Source organism: Wolffia australiana, chromosome 6 (genome assembly GCF_029677425.1).
Source record: "Wolffia australiana isolate 7733 chromosome 6, ASM2967742v1".
In the NCBI taxonomy this organism is placed as follows: Eukaryota; Viridiplantae; Streptophyta; class Magnoliopsida; order Alismatales; family Araceae; genus Wolffia; species Wolffia australiana.
The window spans coordinates 2,673,169-2,690,130 of NC_135840.1; the positions used below are offsets into that span (position 1 = coordinate 2,673,169).

The following is a 16,962-nucleotide window of genomic DNA, read 5'->3' on the forward strand; positions in this document are numbered from 1 at the left end:
TGGGACTTTCTCTTTCTCTCTCTAACCATCTGGGACTCTCTCTTTCTCTCTCTAACCATCTGGGTCTCTCTCATCATCTCATTAACAATCTGGGTCTCTCTCCTCCTCTCTCTAATCATCTGGGTCTCTCTCTTTCTCTCTCTAACCATCTGAGTCTCTCTCATCATCTCATTAACAATCTGGGTCTCTCTCTTCCTCTCTCTAACCATCTGGCTCTCTCTTTCTCTCTCTTAATCATCTGGGTGTCTCTCTTCCTCTCTCTTAACCATCTGGGTCTCTCTATTTCTCTCTCTTAATCATCTGGGTGTCTCGCTTCCTCTCTCTTAACCATCTGGGTCTCTCTCATTCTCTCTCTAACCATCTGGGTCTCTCTCTTCCTCTCTCTAACCATCTGGGTCTCTCTTTCTCTCTTTTAATCATCTGGGTCTCTCTCAAACCATTTGGGTTTCTCTCTCTCTCTAACCATCGGGGTCTCTCTTCCTCCTCTCTCTCTCTCAATCTTTTCTCACTCTCTATCTATCTCTCTCATCTCTCCGTCTCTCTCTCTCTCTATCTCTCCCTCTCTCTTCGTCCATCTCTCTCTCTCTATTAATCAATCTATCTATCTCTCCCTCTCTCTACCCATCTATATAAAGATCTGGGTCTCTCTCTCTAGGTGGGTCTCCCATTTCTTTGACCCCATATCCTGCGCAGGGAAGTCAGAGAGAGAAGGCGGTGGTGAAATCGGTAAACTGCGCGTGTAATCAATCCGGGTTCTTCAAATCCAATTCCATTTTATCTTATTCTCTTTCCGATCTTTCCCTCTCGCTGAGTGGAATATGCCCTTTGTTGTTCCCTCCAAACGTTCCCAGATTCCTCTCTCATAGCGGAAGAAATCCTTCTAAGATTTCATCCCCACCCTTTCAATCTTCTTCAAGGCGGTAAGCTATCTCTCTCTCTCTCTATCTCTATCTTCCCGGCGAAAATGTATTGATTTGGTCCGCCTTTCTATCATCGAGCTTGAATTTCTCATACTTCTTTGCGTTTCTTCAAACCATCAAGATGGGAATTTTGGGAATTTGTCTTTTCTAATTTGGGTGAGATTTTTTTTCGCAGCAATAAACGAAGTAAAAAAGTTCTATTTCAGTGCATGTGTTTGTTGACTTTCCGTTTTCCGAGTCGAATTTTTGTTAGAATAATCCTTTGGGTATCCTCGCCCCACATATAACATCATTGCTATAAACGGAGCATCCGGAATCAATTTAACGATATTAACTGTCGAGATGATCTCCCGATGTTTTGATTTTATATTACTTTTATGGTTTTGTATTTTCTGACCGGTATTATTATCAGCGTTGCATAGTGTCTTGACGATGCTAAGCATTTCTCCATTTTTCTTCCTCCGAAGCTACATCCTGAAGAAAAAATATTTTTTTTCAGTCCTGAAACCAAAATTTTATTGAAGAAAAATTCGACTATTTCTTCATCGACCGAGTGTTTTTCAGCAATATTTCCTTTTCTCCGGACACGGCGTGGCTTCAATCATTTATTCCAGAGACTTTTTTTGAAAATGTTTTTCTTATCCGTCGAATATAAAATTCAGTTGACTGCATGAAGTCACGTGTTATTACATGAAGTTAAAATTCCGAGAAAAAACTCTTAAATTCAAGTTCCGGTGCTCCTGTTCACTTTTTTTTACCCATACATCTGTGCTTCGTTAGATACTTGTCCATGGTTAACTTTATATCGTTTTAACTTTTTTTTACCATCCCATCCTCTCGATACCATTCTGGAGATAGATTTCTCTCAAATTGTCTTAACCTGCCCTTTTGAATAAGTAATTATTTCTTCATGATTGAATTTTGGATAGAACACGACATCTTTATTTATTCTTCAATGTAAAGCTGACATCACCTTTTAATTTTTGGGTTCCTGATTTGTTTTTATATGCTATGTCTCTAATAGTTTCTGTTACTTTCAACTTCATGACTGCACTCCTAATGGAACGAAAAATATTTGTGCATTATTCCAATTAAAACTGATGTAACCTCATAATTTTAAGGTACTGTTTTTGTTCACGTAGTATGCCTCTGGTAATTTTTGGTACTTTCAATTTCATGATTAGATTCCGGCTATAAGATAGCATCTTTTTGCTTTCTTCTATATATAACTGATGTAGCCATATGATTTTTCAGATTCCTGATTTGTTTCATGGTTTACAGCGGCTCACATAAGTGAACACCTTATCACAAAAGTTTGAAGGATTATTGAAAATTCTGCTCGCTCCTCGGAAGAGTAAATGGGCTCAAATATGCCTTCTGTTTCTCCATTGTTTGATGGATTTAAAATGGAAAGAGTGAGAACAATCTTGACACACAAATACCCTTACCCGCACGAGCATTCACGGCATGCGATGACAGCAGTCGTCGTCGGCTGCCTGTTCTTCATTTCCACTGATAATATCCATACATTGATCGAGAAGTTAGACATCAACATCAAGTGGTGGTCAATGTATGGGTGCCTAATTGGCTTTTTATATTTCTTCTCATCTCCATTCATAGGCAAGACGATCAAACCTAGCTACTCCAATTTTAGTCGATGGTATGTCTTTTTCTTTCTCTTCTCTTTCGTTTTTTTTAAGAAAACATCTCACGTTTATGTATGGTTTAGGTATGTTGCATGGATCTTCATTGCTGCTCTATATCATCTTCCCAGTTTCCAGTCGATGGGTGTAGACATGAGGATGAATCTCTCTCTCTTCCTCACTGTGTACATTTCATCTGTGATATTTCTTCTTATTTTCCACATTGTCTTTCTCGGTCTCTGGTACATTGGGCTTGTCGCCCCTGTCGCAGGGAAACGGCCTGGAATTCTTGCAATTCTCCAGAACTGCGCAGTAAGTAGAAGTTTTTTTTTTCACTTCAAATAAAAATTCTTATGCAGTGCATTAAGATGATACTTTTAATATCTTTTATGCAGGTTATTAGTATTGCCTGTTGTGTGTTCTACAGTCATTGTGGAAACCGTGCCTTAGTGAGGAAGAATTTTCTGGAAAGAAAAAGCTCAGGCTGGTTTTGGTTTTCATTAAAGCAGGATATAAGCCCATGGATATCAAAGATACTTCGGATGCATGAATTCAAGGATCAGATTTGTTCATCATGGTTTGCGCCAGTCGGATCTGCATCTGATTATCCGCTTTTATCAAAATGGGTCATTTATGGGGAGGTACTATTCAGTTCAGTGTTTTTGTTTGGCTAACTATTTTTAATATTTTGGTCATTTAGGGGAAAGTACTATTCATTTTAGTATTTTTTAACAATTTTTTTTAATATTTTGATTATTTTATGTTAGTTGGTTTGTAGCGGATCCTGCTCCGGCCCATCAGACGAAATATCACCTCTCTATTCACTTTGGGCAACATTTATTGGTCTTTACATGGCTAATTATGTTGTGGAGAGGTCTTCAGGGTATGTCATAATTGTACTCTCAGTTTATTGATCGTCATGATTAGGGTTTGCTGTCCTTGATGAGTTGTCATTTTCCTCGGCATTCGTCTTCTCTGGGATGGCAATTAAGATGGCTTAAGTTGTCATTGTCATCGTCATTCTTACGCAGGCATGAATGATGATGACGTATCAGCATTGTAATTTCATCCTGGAGGTGGACGAATGATAAAGTTGATGACAAAAGGAGTAATTTTGTTTGTCTAATACATTTTTTTCTCTCTTAATGCGGCCCCTCTATCGCGTTGTTTCAGATGATGAGAGGATGATAAAGATCCATCATCATTCCCGTCATTTGTCTTGCTGTAGGATGGCAATGATGATGATAAGTTTGTCATCGACATTCTTATATATATATATATATAGGATGGCAATGATGATATGATGATTCATTGTCCTCCAACCAATTGATAGGGTCCTGAATAAGGACTGTACCCACATAAGAAGGAAGCAAATGATCAAGTCAAGTTCTGGCACGGCTGCTGGATTCCAGCATCGTGAAGGCAAGAATTACTGATCCAGTAATTCTTGAGGGGTGTTCACCTGTCTCTCTTATTTTCTCTTACCTATTCCATCTCTCCATCAATATAATTCTAGATGTCTAGATACGATCTTGATGAGGATCGTAACACCAACCTTAGTGATGATTTTAAATGACAATTTTTACATGCATAATTATCAGGTGGGCTCTGACACATCCTGAATCGATATCTGAAAATGAAAAGCTAAAAAAAGAGATGAAACCTGACTTTCTGGACATGGTCCCCTGGTACTCAGGGTAAGCTTCCACCAGAAAGCTCACATTTTTTTACGCGTTCATCATTATCTACTTATTTTGATATTTTTCTGGCGAACCAATATCCAAATGTGACAGGACATCAGCTGATCTGTTCAAGACAGTCTTTGACCTATTGGTGTCTGTGACTTTGTTCTTAGGTCGTTTCGACATGCGTATGATGCAGGTAAATTTCCAATTTTCAATTTTCAAGGCTTTTAGGGTTTATAGTGCAAGTATCATTCCAATTTTTGCTGGTTATTATTTGGTTTTCTAAAAAGAGTTATCTTGTTTCCATTGTGAATTAGGCTGCAATGAGCAACGTAGACAAGGAAATGAGGGAAGGTGAACTTTTGTATGATCATTTCAGCGATAGAGAAGATTTTTGGTTTGACTTCATTGCAGACACTGGAGATGGAGGGAATTCAACCTACACGGTGGCTAAGCTGCTTGCACAGCCTTGTATCAGGGCCAGGAATAATGGTTCGGTTCAATCGTTGCCACGTGGACAATTGCTTCTGATTGGAGGAGATCTAGCGTAAGTTTTTCCCATTTGAGTCATCAGATTTTCATTTTTCTCTCGTATCATCAAGGTTATGTAGAATTTGTTTTTGACTTTTCTAACCATGGTATGTGGCAACCTCATTATTTTTCTATGTCCGCTTCTGAATACATCCAATCAAGGATAAAAAGACTCTTGCTCAAAGTTTGAGTAAACCTTGGAAAAAAGACTGGCTTCTAATCAAACTGTTGGAATAGTGTGAAATCCTAGGCCCAAGACACTAATCCCTTATCCTTAATTCAAAACCCCAGAACCGTTAACGCTTTGACCCCATCCCTAAATACTAAACACCACAACCCTTACCTCAAACCTTAAACACAAAACCTAGTGACAAAAACCTAGACCCTAATTCATAAACATTGAGTGAAACCCAGACCCTAATGCATTAAACCCTTAATGCAAAACCCTTGATTGGTTTTTTTTGGCGATAAAGTTAAGATGAAGTAACAGAAAGTTATCCATCTTTTTTTTTCTATTGTTAACCTTTTTCACTGGGCAGATATCCGAATCCTTCAACATTCACATATGAAAGGCGGCTGTTTTGCCCCTTTGAAAGTGCTTTACAACCACCCTCCTGGTACAGACCAGAGCACATTGCCATCGACAAGCCAGAGCTTCCTGTGGGAGTGAAGGATTTAAAAAGCTATCACGGGCCCCAATGCTTCATCATCCCAGGCAACCATGGTTCGTGCAATTATCTTAATAAGTTCAATGCTTCTTTGATCAAAATTTCTTTGTACGTCCGATGTTCTCTGTTGATTTCGAAGATTCTAATGAGTTGATGAAATTCTATCCGATCGTAGGATATTTATTCCAATAACTTATTCTAGATTGTCATTTCAGATTGGTTTGATGGACTCAACACTTTTATTAGATATGTGTGTCACAAGAGTTGGCTGGGTGGATGGATGGTGCCTCAGAAGAAGAGTTACTTCGCGCTACAGCTTCCTAAAGGATGGTGGGTGTTCGGCCTTGACCAGGCCCTGCATGGAGACATTGATGTGTATCAATTCAAGTTCTTCGCAGACTTATCCCAAAATAAAGTAAATTACGATCTCCTCGTGCTTCTCTCATTTATTTCTATTTTCAGCCTTCTGTTAAAATATAAAAAGTTCCTGCCTTTTTAAATTGTTAAAAAACACCGTGAAGAGATAGAGACAGGTTGACCGGACGACTCTGCCGCCCTGGGAGCCAATAAATATAGAACTAGAAACACAATAAAGAGCTTGCTTTTTCATTATGTTCTATCTGACTTTAATAAGCAGAGAGGAGATTACATTTTGTCTAAAACACCTTTATTAGAGTAGAGAATGCCCACTTCCCCCTGTCGTCTGACATAAATGTTTACAATGTTTTCAAAGATCAAGGAGAACGATTCGGTAATCATCATGACCCATGAGCCGAATTGGCTTCTTGACTGGTACTGGAACGAGAACACTGGGAAGAATGTGGCCCACTTGATACGCGACTATCTGAAAGGAAGGTGCAAGCTTCGCATGGCAGGTGATCTTCATCATTACATGAGGCATTCGTCTGTTTCCACAGATAGATCCCCACACGTGCCAAATCTGCTGGTCAATGGCTGTGGTGGCGCCTTTCTCCATCCCACTCATGTTTTCAGAAAGTTTACCAAGTTCCAAGGGACTTCCTACGAGTGTCAGGCAACTTATCCGTCTTTCGATGACTCTAACCGGGTATTTCTTCATCCATCAATCATATCCATATTCAGTGATGTGTTTTGATACCGTGTAATGTAGCAGTGGACTGAGGTAAAATATGATGCAGATGGCGTTGGGTAACATCCTCAAGTTCCGGAAGAAGAATTGGCAGTTCGACATTATTGGGGGAATTATTTATTTCATCCTAGTCTTCTCTATGTTTCCCCAGGTGATATCAAAAGCCGCTGCTATTTTTCTTGCACAACTCTGTGAGAAACTTCTAAAGTTTGTTTGCTTCAATCTCATTAAAATTAATAAAAATGAATGCCATAAAAATTCCTGGGCTCAATCTTTGCGGAAATGGCATACCTGCATTCCGTGGTTACCTAAATAGGTTGATAGGAGATTGCAAATTTGTCTGTGGTTAGGGTGTAAATTTTGAAACATTTTTCCTGTTCTTTTGAAATTATTCTCCGGGAATTTGGCAGGCTTTCAAACAAACTGACACATTTATCTTATCCTCCAGTGCAATCTTGACCAATTATTGAAAGTGAGTTCAGTGTCTGGCCGCATCATTAGCTTCTCCAATACCATGTGGACTGCCTTCATGTACATGCTGGAGCATTCTTATGTATCGTTGAGTGGGTTCCTGGGTTTGGCTATAGTATCATTTTTGTTTGTCCCTCCAAAACTATCTGCCAAGAAGAGAATCATAATCGGAGGACTCCATGTTTCTGCCCATATGGCTGCGGCACTTGTTCTTTTGTTATTGATGGAGTTGGGAATCGAGATGTGCATTGGCAACAAGCTTTTGGCATCTTCCGGTCAGGAAAACTCTAAGTTGATTTTTTTTCCTTTTCATTGATTTCCCCTCAAATAGCAATAATGAAGTCCAATTCCTGGTTCATATATTTTTTCTTGATTGGAGCAGGTTATCATACACTCTATAAGTGGTATCAGTCTATCGAAAGCGAGCACTTCCCCGATCCAACTGAACTCCGAGCTCGAATAGAGCGGTGGACATTTGGGCTTTACCCCGCCTGCATCAAGTATCTCATGTCGGCCTTTGATATACCAGAGGTTGTCATCAAGTATCTCATCGCAATTATCATCATAGGCCATAGTATCACCATCATTAACATCATCATAGTTGTGATCATCAAGGAGTCTGCTTTCTCTAAACCCCATCATTCATTATTATTTTAGTTCTTTATCGTTTCCTCAATCATCTTAATCATCATCATCACCATCATCATATCTTTTAAATATTAATCATCATCATCATAATCACTGCGTTACTTTACAGGTCATGGCTGTGACGAGGAGCACAATCTGCCAGAAAGGGTTTCTGTCACTTCCCAGAGGGGGGACCATCATATATTATGCCTCTGTGTTCTTGTACTTTTGGGTGTTTTCAACTCCAGTGGTATCTCTCATCTTCGGCAGCTACCTCTACGTTTGTATCAACTGGTTTGGAATCCACTTTGACGAGGCCTTCTCCTCCCTCCGCATTGCAAACTACAAGTCATTCACCCGATTTCACATAACCAACGATGGTAATCTTGAGGTCTTCACACTTGCTGTCGACAAGGTGATCACTGTTTCCATGTAGATGGCCAAAAATTAAACCCTAAATCCTACATTTTAATTGCTTTGTTTTTTCTGAAAACTCGAAATCTTAAATCTTAAACCGTTAATCCTACACCTTGAAGCTTGAGTCCTAGATCCTTCATCCTAAACCCTGAACCGTAATCCTTAAATCCTTAACTATGTTCCTCCTTTTCAGGTTCCGAAGGAATGGGAGTTGGACCATAGGTGGGACTTGGAGCCGAAGACCCCTTACCAAATGAGCTATTTGCGTGCATTTCCTAGCAAATGGAGGGCAGCTTCTGCACCAGATCCTCTCCAAACTGTGCGGGTTGTTGACCATTTTGTTATCCAAAGAACTCCAGGAGACAAAAACTGATTCCCTCATTTGGGATGTTAACCATACTGTACAGAAAAAAAGGCATCAATTCTACCCAATGATGCCATCTTTACCATATTACATCAAGGAAGTCAGGTGTTCTTTATATTCCTGCAATAGCATTCATCTTAATCACAAAAGTGTACAACAGTGAATCACAGGAACAATTTGGATAATAGGTTGCAGAGTTGGTACCTAAACCCCACTCAGACGTCGAAGGGGTGAAAAACACAAGAAAAGAATGCCACAGCTTGGATGAATAAATGTTATACGGCAAAGTTTTTATATTTTAAAATTTATAATAATAAAACAAGGTTTTTCTGCGTACTCGGGGCAGAGTTTCCATCTTAACTCGGGCCAGAGTCTAGCGATGTGAAGAATGCAGATGAAAGAAGTCATAAATCTGGATAATAAATGCTGGAACAATACAGAACCATAATTTTACGATGTTTGGGTTTTTTCTTACCCATGAGAGGGTAGAGATGGCATTGTTACAATATGGCCTTCATCACACAATTGAATGACACCCCAAAGTGACAGAGAGATATTGAGTGAGAGAAAGAGGATATAATACATCTAGATATATATATATATATATATATATATAGAGAGAGAGAGAGAGAGAGAGAGATGGCTGCTAAACGTTGTAAATTTTTTCAGGGTTCTGGTAGAGTTTACCATATTAACTTAACCTAGAGACTGCTGAAGTGAAGAATGCAAATGAAGGAAATCACAGGTCCCCCTGGTAAGCGCTGTAGATGCACATAACCAGAAGCATTTCCCATTTTTGGGGACTTTTTAACCAGTTAGAAAGTAAACATGGCATTGTTATAACATGGCCTCTAACAGGTCATTGAACGTCACTCCAGAGTGAAAGAGAGTCAGAGAGAGAGATGACCTACATGTGGTAGTCAGATGTGATGAATTTCTCATACTCGGTGCCGTTGATTGCATTGATAACAGCATCCCAGTTCTTAATATGTTGAGAGAGCGGTCTAGTGTGGATCTTAACTTGGCGGCTGAACAATTGCCGACGAGGCACTCCGAGAAAGTCCTGCACTTCCAGCAGCTTCTGCTGCAGCCCCGAACCACCCCACAATTTTTCAAGATCAGCTCACCATACAACGTTATTCCTTTCGAGGAAATCAACAAACTAAAGAGAGAAAAAATGAAAAAATATTTGACTCACACTCCGCTGGCTGACAAGATCTTCGTAATAGAGGATGATGTGACGACTCGTCTTGAAGAAGTCAAAGGCCTGGTCAACCAACTCCTTTGATCTTCTCAGATCAGAGAGCAAGAGAGTGGTGTTGATCACAGGCTTGTAACTGGCCAGAATGGCTGCCTGTAATCGGAAAACTACCCATAAATTTATTAATGTAATGAAAAAATTACAAATTTTTTAAGCAGAATCGCAGAAAATAGGAAATTACAATTTTTAGCATTATTGGGTTGATCTTCCATTTTTCCATAAAAAAAAAACTAACGAGCATTATCAGGGTCGTTGAGGATCCCAGATAACGATGACAATATTGGATTACATTGACAATATCAATCCTTTAATGTCTATCTTACAGTATATGATAACAATAACATTTAAGAGATGAGATATTGAAGTTTCCCGCCTCAAAGAACACATATATGTTATCCATTTCCACAGTCGTCATCAGAGAACAAGTTTTCCTTTAAGTGCCACATTTTGAATTTTTTTGATGATGAAAACCGAAGAGAATTGACCTCATTGATGGAGTGGACGTGGGATTTGTGGGTTCCATTGAGGAGCTTGGCGAATCGGTCATGGGAGTTGGCGATCACGGAAACCATCCGCCGGAGAAGATTCCTGCGGAAGAGGAAGATCAGCAGAACTCTCCTCCTGTTGAAGTACTGGCTAACTTCTTTGTGGTACTCCATTAGACCCTGCAGAAGACAACAGGACCGTTCGTGTTAAATGTGTGCCTGACAAAGTGATAAGATATACATAGAGAGCCAAGGCAAAAATGGGGTGATGTGGAAGAGAAAGAGGTAGGTGGGAGAGAGAGAAGAAGCAGCACCAGGAAAGAGAATGGGAGAGAAGGTGACAAAGGACAAAAGAAGACGGGAGAGAGATAGAGATAGAGAGAGGAAGTGGCATATAATGAGGATATGCGAAAGAAGAAGAGAGAAAGGGAGCGATAACTTTATTTTAAAATTATGGGCAAAAAAATGAGAGAGAGGGCAAAGGAGGGTGAGAGAGAAAGAGAGAGAGAGAGAGAGAGAGAGAGAGAGCAGCTTACGAGTAAAGATTAGGGGAAGGGAGAGAAAGGGAGACAGAAAGAGGGAGAAGAAGCGGTGTGAAAAATGAGTAGGGAAAGGAGGAATAGAGAGAGAGAGAGAGAGAGAGAGGAAAGTAACGTTGAAAAATATGAGAGAGAGAGAGTGGCAAGTGGGGTAGAAAAAGGGGTAGGGAATGAAAGACCCACAAAGAAACAGGGAGGGAGGCAACAGAGAGGGGAAGTGGTAAGAAAAGAAAGAGAGAAGAGAAATAGAGAGAAAGTAGCATGGAAAAAGAGAGAAAGTGAGACACAGAGAGAACAACGAAGAAGAAAAAAAGGAATTAGAATAGTATCATCAACTGGAGTTATAAGAGACCCAGATTATTCTAAAATAAAGTTCATAATATTCAAAGAAATGGATCAAACAGAAACAATTCAGCTTTTCATACGATTTCCATTTGCATAGAGAAAATGCAGAAAACAAAAGCATAGATTGGAAAAAAAACAAAGTATCTCTATGATCTCTCCATAAACTCTATTAAGAATAGAGACTTAAACATTTATGACGCAATTATTAAAAAAACGCTTATTTTTTAGATATAAATAAATTATGGAGTACAGATAATAACTCAAATAAAACAGTATCCTCACAAAAATGTGGAGACAAACTGATAAGCACCTGGAGATGGCTTTCAAATGAAGACTATTATAATAAGAAACCTCAGGTTCTGAAAGACCTTCATATATCCTCTACAACTCAACCAAGAAACACGATCGGACATTCTCCATTTTCATGGATCGGAGGTCGAGGCCCATCCGGGCAGCAGTAATAGTCTTTTTTTTAAATTAAAGGGAAGATCACCCAGAATCGGAGGTCAACCCAGTGGTGTATATATATATAAACGCGTGCTACACATGGCTGAAATCGGGACCCCCATTCAGGTCTCTCTAAACCAGCCCTAGACAAGACCCTCCATGTGACTGACGCCATCCATTGATGCCATCCTCCCCATGAAAATGGTCTCGTTACAATGCAGCCAGATAGCCCATAATACTGTGAATAGCTTTGCCCGCACTGCCTCTCTTCTGAATGCTCTGCCCGAAGAGAGGGCCAGAAGGCCTCATCTGAAGTAATATCCAACACTGGAGTCTTCTGGCTGGCCCAATCCACTCAAGCAAATGGGCATTCAATGAACAGATAAGAGCAGTCTTCATCCCCACCCCAGCAGTAATGGCGCGATTTAGGTCAATTAATACTGATTCTACTATGGTGCCACAAATTTGCAGCCTAATCCTGAGAAATTGTCGTTGTTCATTGGATTTTGGGGAAATGACTTCGTTAGGATCGGAGACTTGCTGTGATTCTTCCAGAATAGACTTCATTCTCTCAGCGAGAGTGACTTTGAAAGTATTCGGAGAGGCGTAACTATATGAATTGTAGGTTGCTAAGTAAATTGGATAGTCTTATTGATTTTCTTAAATCGGAAAGCTCCAAACCCTCTTGGATAATAGCCAAAAAAGCCACCTCTTTTTCTTTCTATCTTTTTTCTTCGAATTAAAGTTACTCGCTATGGGTCTTTTGCTTGTGTTCTGCCCCTGTTAGTCATCAATACGACGACATGTCCTTAAGAAAACTGACCTTATTCTCTGAACAAGAGGGATTTTGTGCTTCTGTCAGATCCTATCTCCTGATCAAGCAAGAAGGGAGAAAAAACAACAGGAAAATGCAACGCAGCTTTCAAACAAATCTGAGTATTTCATGATTTGCTGAAAGAAGAAAAAAAAGATGATAGAGAGAATTAGTTCCAAGAATATTAAATAGAATTTTTTGGTCGACGTGTTGAATTATCAAATATCGACTTATTAGGAAGAGGATTAAAAGCTTTTTAAAACTTTTTTCCTTCATGTTTGGCAACGGAGACCAAGTATCCCATGAGTATTCAATTCAAGGACGAAATTAACTAAGAAAAAAAGTTATGAAAATTGGTTGATCACTGATTTAGGGTGATCTTCCTCTTATCTTCAAAAAAAAATGTGAAAACATATAGGCTCGCATACCTGGTTAACCATCCATTTGAATCCCACAGCAGAAGTGCACTCATTCTTGGAAGCGCTGCTCATCCAATCAAGATTATAAACTTTATCAAGAGTGGCCTTAATAGCCGTGAAATTACTCCGTCTCTCTTTAACTGAAAAAATCTCCCCATTGGAGCTGATGTTCATGTGGCTGTTCAAGAACGTTTCAAACCAGCCACTTCCCGATCTCTGCATCGAAATAATCGAGAAGAACTTGACCGGATTGCATGCACACTCTCTCCTGCCGAAAAACACAAGAACAAAATTTAAAAAAAAAACTTGATTTAGTTTAATTAATTTGAAATTTACCGGTCAAAAGTTCTTGGCCTGGGATAGTGCGAGAGATTGGCACTTGGACATCTTCTGCCCACGGTTACTTGAACAAAATTTTCATGGCTACGGAGGTTGGATTGTCTAAGGCAGATCATGCAGATGTAAATCCCAAAAGCCATGGATAGGACAAGGATGATCATTCTGAGAGAGATCGAAGTCTTCTTCGGTGGTTTGATGACGACAGCCTCCTGAGAAAGCTGCATTTCAGAGATTTCCTGGTTCCGTGGTTGAAGAAACTCTCTTCACTTTTACTCTGCAATAATAGCCGATTCATCTTCTTCAGAAAATCTCACACATTTCAAAATAAGATATAGAGATAGAGATGGAGAAAGAGAGAACCTTGGCAATGAAGCAGAGCTCCTCTGACATTCCTTCCTTGTTCACCAATTCCTTGTGTGCCCAATTCTTTCAAGCTTTCTCTCTCTAGAAAAAACGAAAATTTCTTGGGTCTTCTCCCATGGGCATTCTTCAATCTCCATCCGGCATAAGGCCAGCACAGGTGCAAACGCAGAGCGAGACAGAGAGAGATAGAGAGAGAAGTATAGAGAGAGAAACGTCAAATGGGTCCGCAAGAATCGGATCCAAAGCACATTTCCGACGATCACCCAAGACAAGACACCTGTCCTAGACTGCGTTGACGAAGGTTTCCTCCAAAACCCACCTCGGAGCCTCTCCTTCTCTCCTCCTTTTCTTGTGGGTAGCTCTCTATTTGAACAATCCAGCGAGCAAACGCAAGAAAACTCTCTTTTTTTCCGCCAAGAACGAGCATTCAAAGCTCGTCTTACTCCCTCCAATGGCCGCTTCTCTCACTTCTTCCTCACAGCTTCTTTCTTCTCTCGCTAATACAGCGCTCTGTGAACTTTTTCAAACTCTTGCACGACAATCGGCGCCAGAGTGAAGAGAAAAACTTGCCCTGAGAGAGAGAAATTATAGAGAGAGAGAGATGGAGGGAAAGATGGGTTATTGTTGAACTCGCGTTCGATTTTAGAAGAGTTGGGCAACATGGGTATGGTTTAGAATATAGCATTTAGTACACCATTATTTTATATGTAGTGCGTTCATTCCTCTTCCAAGTTTATAAATTTAATGATCAGCTGCCCATAAAAAATATCTAATGTGATGTTTTTTGTTTTATATGATGGGAGAACAGTATATTTATTATTAGTCAATTTTGTATATTTCCATTTGTTTAAATGTGTTTGGTAATATGAAATCATATTAAAATCACATGATATTCATATGTGCTCTGAAAGTGTTTAACTTGAGTAGGTGATCAATCTAAATTTTAAACTTCATCTTACACCTATTACTTTTTATTTGAATTATTAACGTAAAATGAATATTCTTATTTTTTATGGATTTTTGTATTTTCAAAGCATGTTTAACTGGTGTTTCCAGCACTAAAAATTCAGCATGACCAGAGTATGGTTTTGCAAAATAAAGAACGTATTTTCCAACACTCCAAAACATTTTATTATGTTGTGAGCTAGTTAGCATAATTTTATATCACCTTAACTTCTTCAGTTTTCTAACATGAGATTAATATTAATTTGTTTACCAATAGACTATATACTTTTGTTGCACCATTCAATCTATTTTTCTACTATTTTGTATCTATATTGCATGTTTTCGGGTTAATTTGATGTTTCATTGATGGAGTATAGATCATGAGTCTTGGGAAAATTAAGGAACAAGATAGGGGTTTGTAAAAAATTATTTAATCTTCGGCAAGTCATTCTTTGATTTACTGAAATGTTGGAGTACAACAAAGCGCCGTTTGAATTCCACAACTATCAATCAAAGGCCAAAGATTGAAAATTCCAGCTCATTCAATGGAATAAGCATCTTCTTGTTTATTGAAAAATTGTGGAGGTCCTTCATAAGATGACATCACATGTCAACCTAGACTCCTAGAGCACAGACTTGAGGCGTGACATCACTTTTGCATCTTCATCCTCATCTTTAGTGTCCTTTGGTGATCATTTTTTTCTAGCAGTCAATATTGGTGCACTTTATAATTTAATTTCCAAATAAGGCAGTCGACATTGTTAGTATTCTTTTTTTTTCTTCATGAGCTGACATCGTTAGATATCAATATCCAATTATCTTTATTTCATTTTTAATATTTTATTTATTTTACCTTCTAATATTCATGAAAATAATTCTTTGAAATAAATAATTTCGAATTTAATAGAACTTTTCCGATATCCTCGTGCTAGTTCTTCAATTTCCAATCTCATTAAAAATACCTAATACTAAATTAAATGATATATACAAATAATTTAGCAAATTTTTAGTAACATAATGTCATATTTTGGAGATTTATCAGTGTTTTGGGTCATCTGAAGCTGTAAGGTGTCTAACTTATTTTACTCATGAAAAGAGAAAAGGAATTGGTATTAACTACCCATGCAGATCATGAAGACCAATTTAATTAAATAAAAATATTTATCTTTAGGATAATTGGTATACACATATTTCATAGTTTTGATAATATTTTGATCTATGAATAAATAATAATCTTTTAAAGAAGTGGAAATATTTATCTTTCTAAATGGATTCTTATCCATTTTCATATAAAGTAATTTAAAATTAATTTATGTCGGTTTAGTAAAGACTCAAGGTTCCTTTTGCCCCAAAAGGTTTTGTATTTTAACTTGTGTTTTCAGATATTCAAATAATATGATACAAGTTTCTGAACATTAACATTCCCTTAAATCAAATATAATATTATTATTTAATTCTAATAAATGTTAATAAATTATAAAGGACAAAAACATCATACAATATTTGAAGTTTTCAATTGGATAAGATGTATTACATAATGATAGAAGGTTTGACCAACTAATTGATGATTTTCATAAATTGCTAATTCATTTAAACATAAATTTTGATTTTTTTTATCTGATTATCGTTGACCTTTGTCCATGGGAGGAGATGAATTTCTTGTTCCATGACATTTAACCCATTACAGGAGGATATTTCATACTTGATCATGGACAACATGTGATTAATGTCCCTTAAATTGGTCTAATTACTTTACGAGTGCATGATTGTGTATAATATATATATATATATGAAATCAGTTTATGGTTTAAGAAACTCTTTGATTGAAATTAATGTGATATGCCATCATTTCTATGATTTAACTCAATCATTTTTTCTCTGGATAAGTTTGGTAATGTTCATTTGCAGATGAAGCTAGGCCTTCATACTATGAATCTGACTTAGAAGGAGAGGATATAAGAGACCTAGGTTTAGTATAGGTAAAGACCAAAAGTGATGACTGATATACTCAAAAATTAGGATTTTAATTCATCATTGGATTTTTTAGTTTAATCAATAAAATGTATGCATGTGCTCACTAAGTAAATTTAGTCAGATGAGTATAGATCATCTCCACCAGTAACAATAATTAAGGATTAATTATTCTTTAAAAGTTATTAATGAGATGACGTGAGATCCGTAAAAAGTATAAGGTTGAGTGACCAAGAAATGTAAGGTGAGAGGGAAATAATTAGTAATAAAATTAAGAATTATATTAGATAACAAATAGTGATAATCAGAATTTTAGAAGAATGGTTGAGAACGAGAATGGAGTGACGGTATCAAGAAAATACAAAGGAGCAACGTGATGAAAAGAGCAAGTCATGTAAGCGATATGACGATTATAACAACGTGAAAGTGGTCAGACGATTGGATGATATGAAGACATAATGCACTTGCGGAACATGACAGTGAAATGGTAGTAATCTAACCTTGATGCAAAAAAGAACCAAAGTAAGGTAAGGATAATTACAATAGATCATTACGTTCTGCTATGATCACTGTGATTCGCCAGTGCAGGTAAGCTCCCCT

General features: G+C 38.0%; 2 protein-coding genes across 3 annotated transcripts; one reads left to right on the forward strand and one right to left on the reverse strand.

Moving 5' to 3' along the window:
* The first annotated feature begins 333 nt into the window (after positions 1-333).
* LOC144704284 (uncharacterized) lies at positions 334-8,553 on the forward strand. Of its 2 annotated transcripts, none has more exons than XM_078576646.1 (16): positions 334-920; positions 2,175-2,580; positions 2,650-2,875; positions 2,959-3,204; positions 3,331-3,446; positions 4,165-4,260; positions 4,357-4,444; positions 4,566-4,795; positions 5,319-5,503; positions 5,663-5,862; positions 6,181-6,513; positions 6,605-6,706; positions 7,004-7,301; positions 7,409-7,557; positions 7,784-8,068; positions 8,264-8,553. In XM_078576646.1, exons 2-16 carry the CDS (start codon positions 2,279-2,281, stop codon positions 8,441-8,443), a joined length of 3,036 nt encoding a protein of 1,011 aa, XP_078432772.1. In that variant the 5' UTR covers positions 334-920; positions 2,175-2,278; the 3' UTR covers positions 8,444-8,553. The 2 variants fall into 2 exon arrangements, with proteins under 2 accessions (XP_078432772.1, XP_078432771.1); XM_078576645.1 differs by having other exon boundaries at positions 335-920; positions 2,202-2,580.
* A 611-nt stretch (positions 8,554-9,164) lies between these two features.
* On the reverse strand, positions 9,165-14,097 carry LOC144704819 (uncharacterized). Its single transcript, XM_078577364.1, has 6 exons — positions 13,444-14,097; positions 13,081-13,357; positions 12,754-13,012; positions 10,181-10,360; positions 9,633-9,788; positions 9,165-9,518 (listed from the first exon to the last, which is right to left on the reverse strand). The coding sequence occupies exons 2-6, from the start codon at positions 13,305-13,307 to the stop codon at positions 9,342-9,344; spliced, it is 999 nt and encodes a 332-aa protein (XP_078433490.1). The 5' UTR covers positions 13,308-13,357; positions 13,444-14,097; the 3' UTR covers positions 9,165-9,341.
* Positions 14,098-16,962: the final 2,865 nt, after the last annotated feature.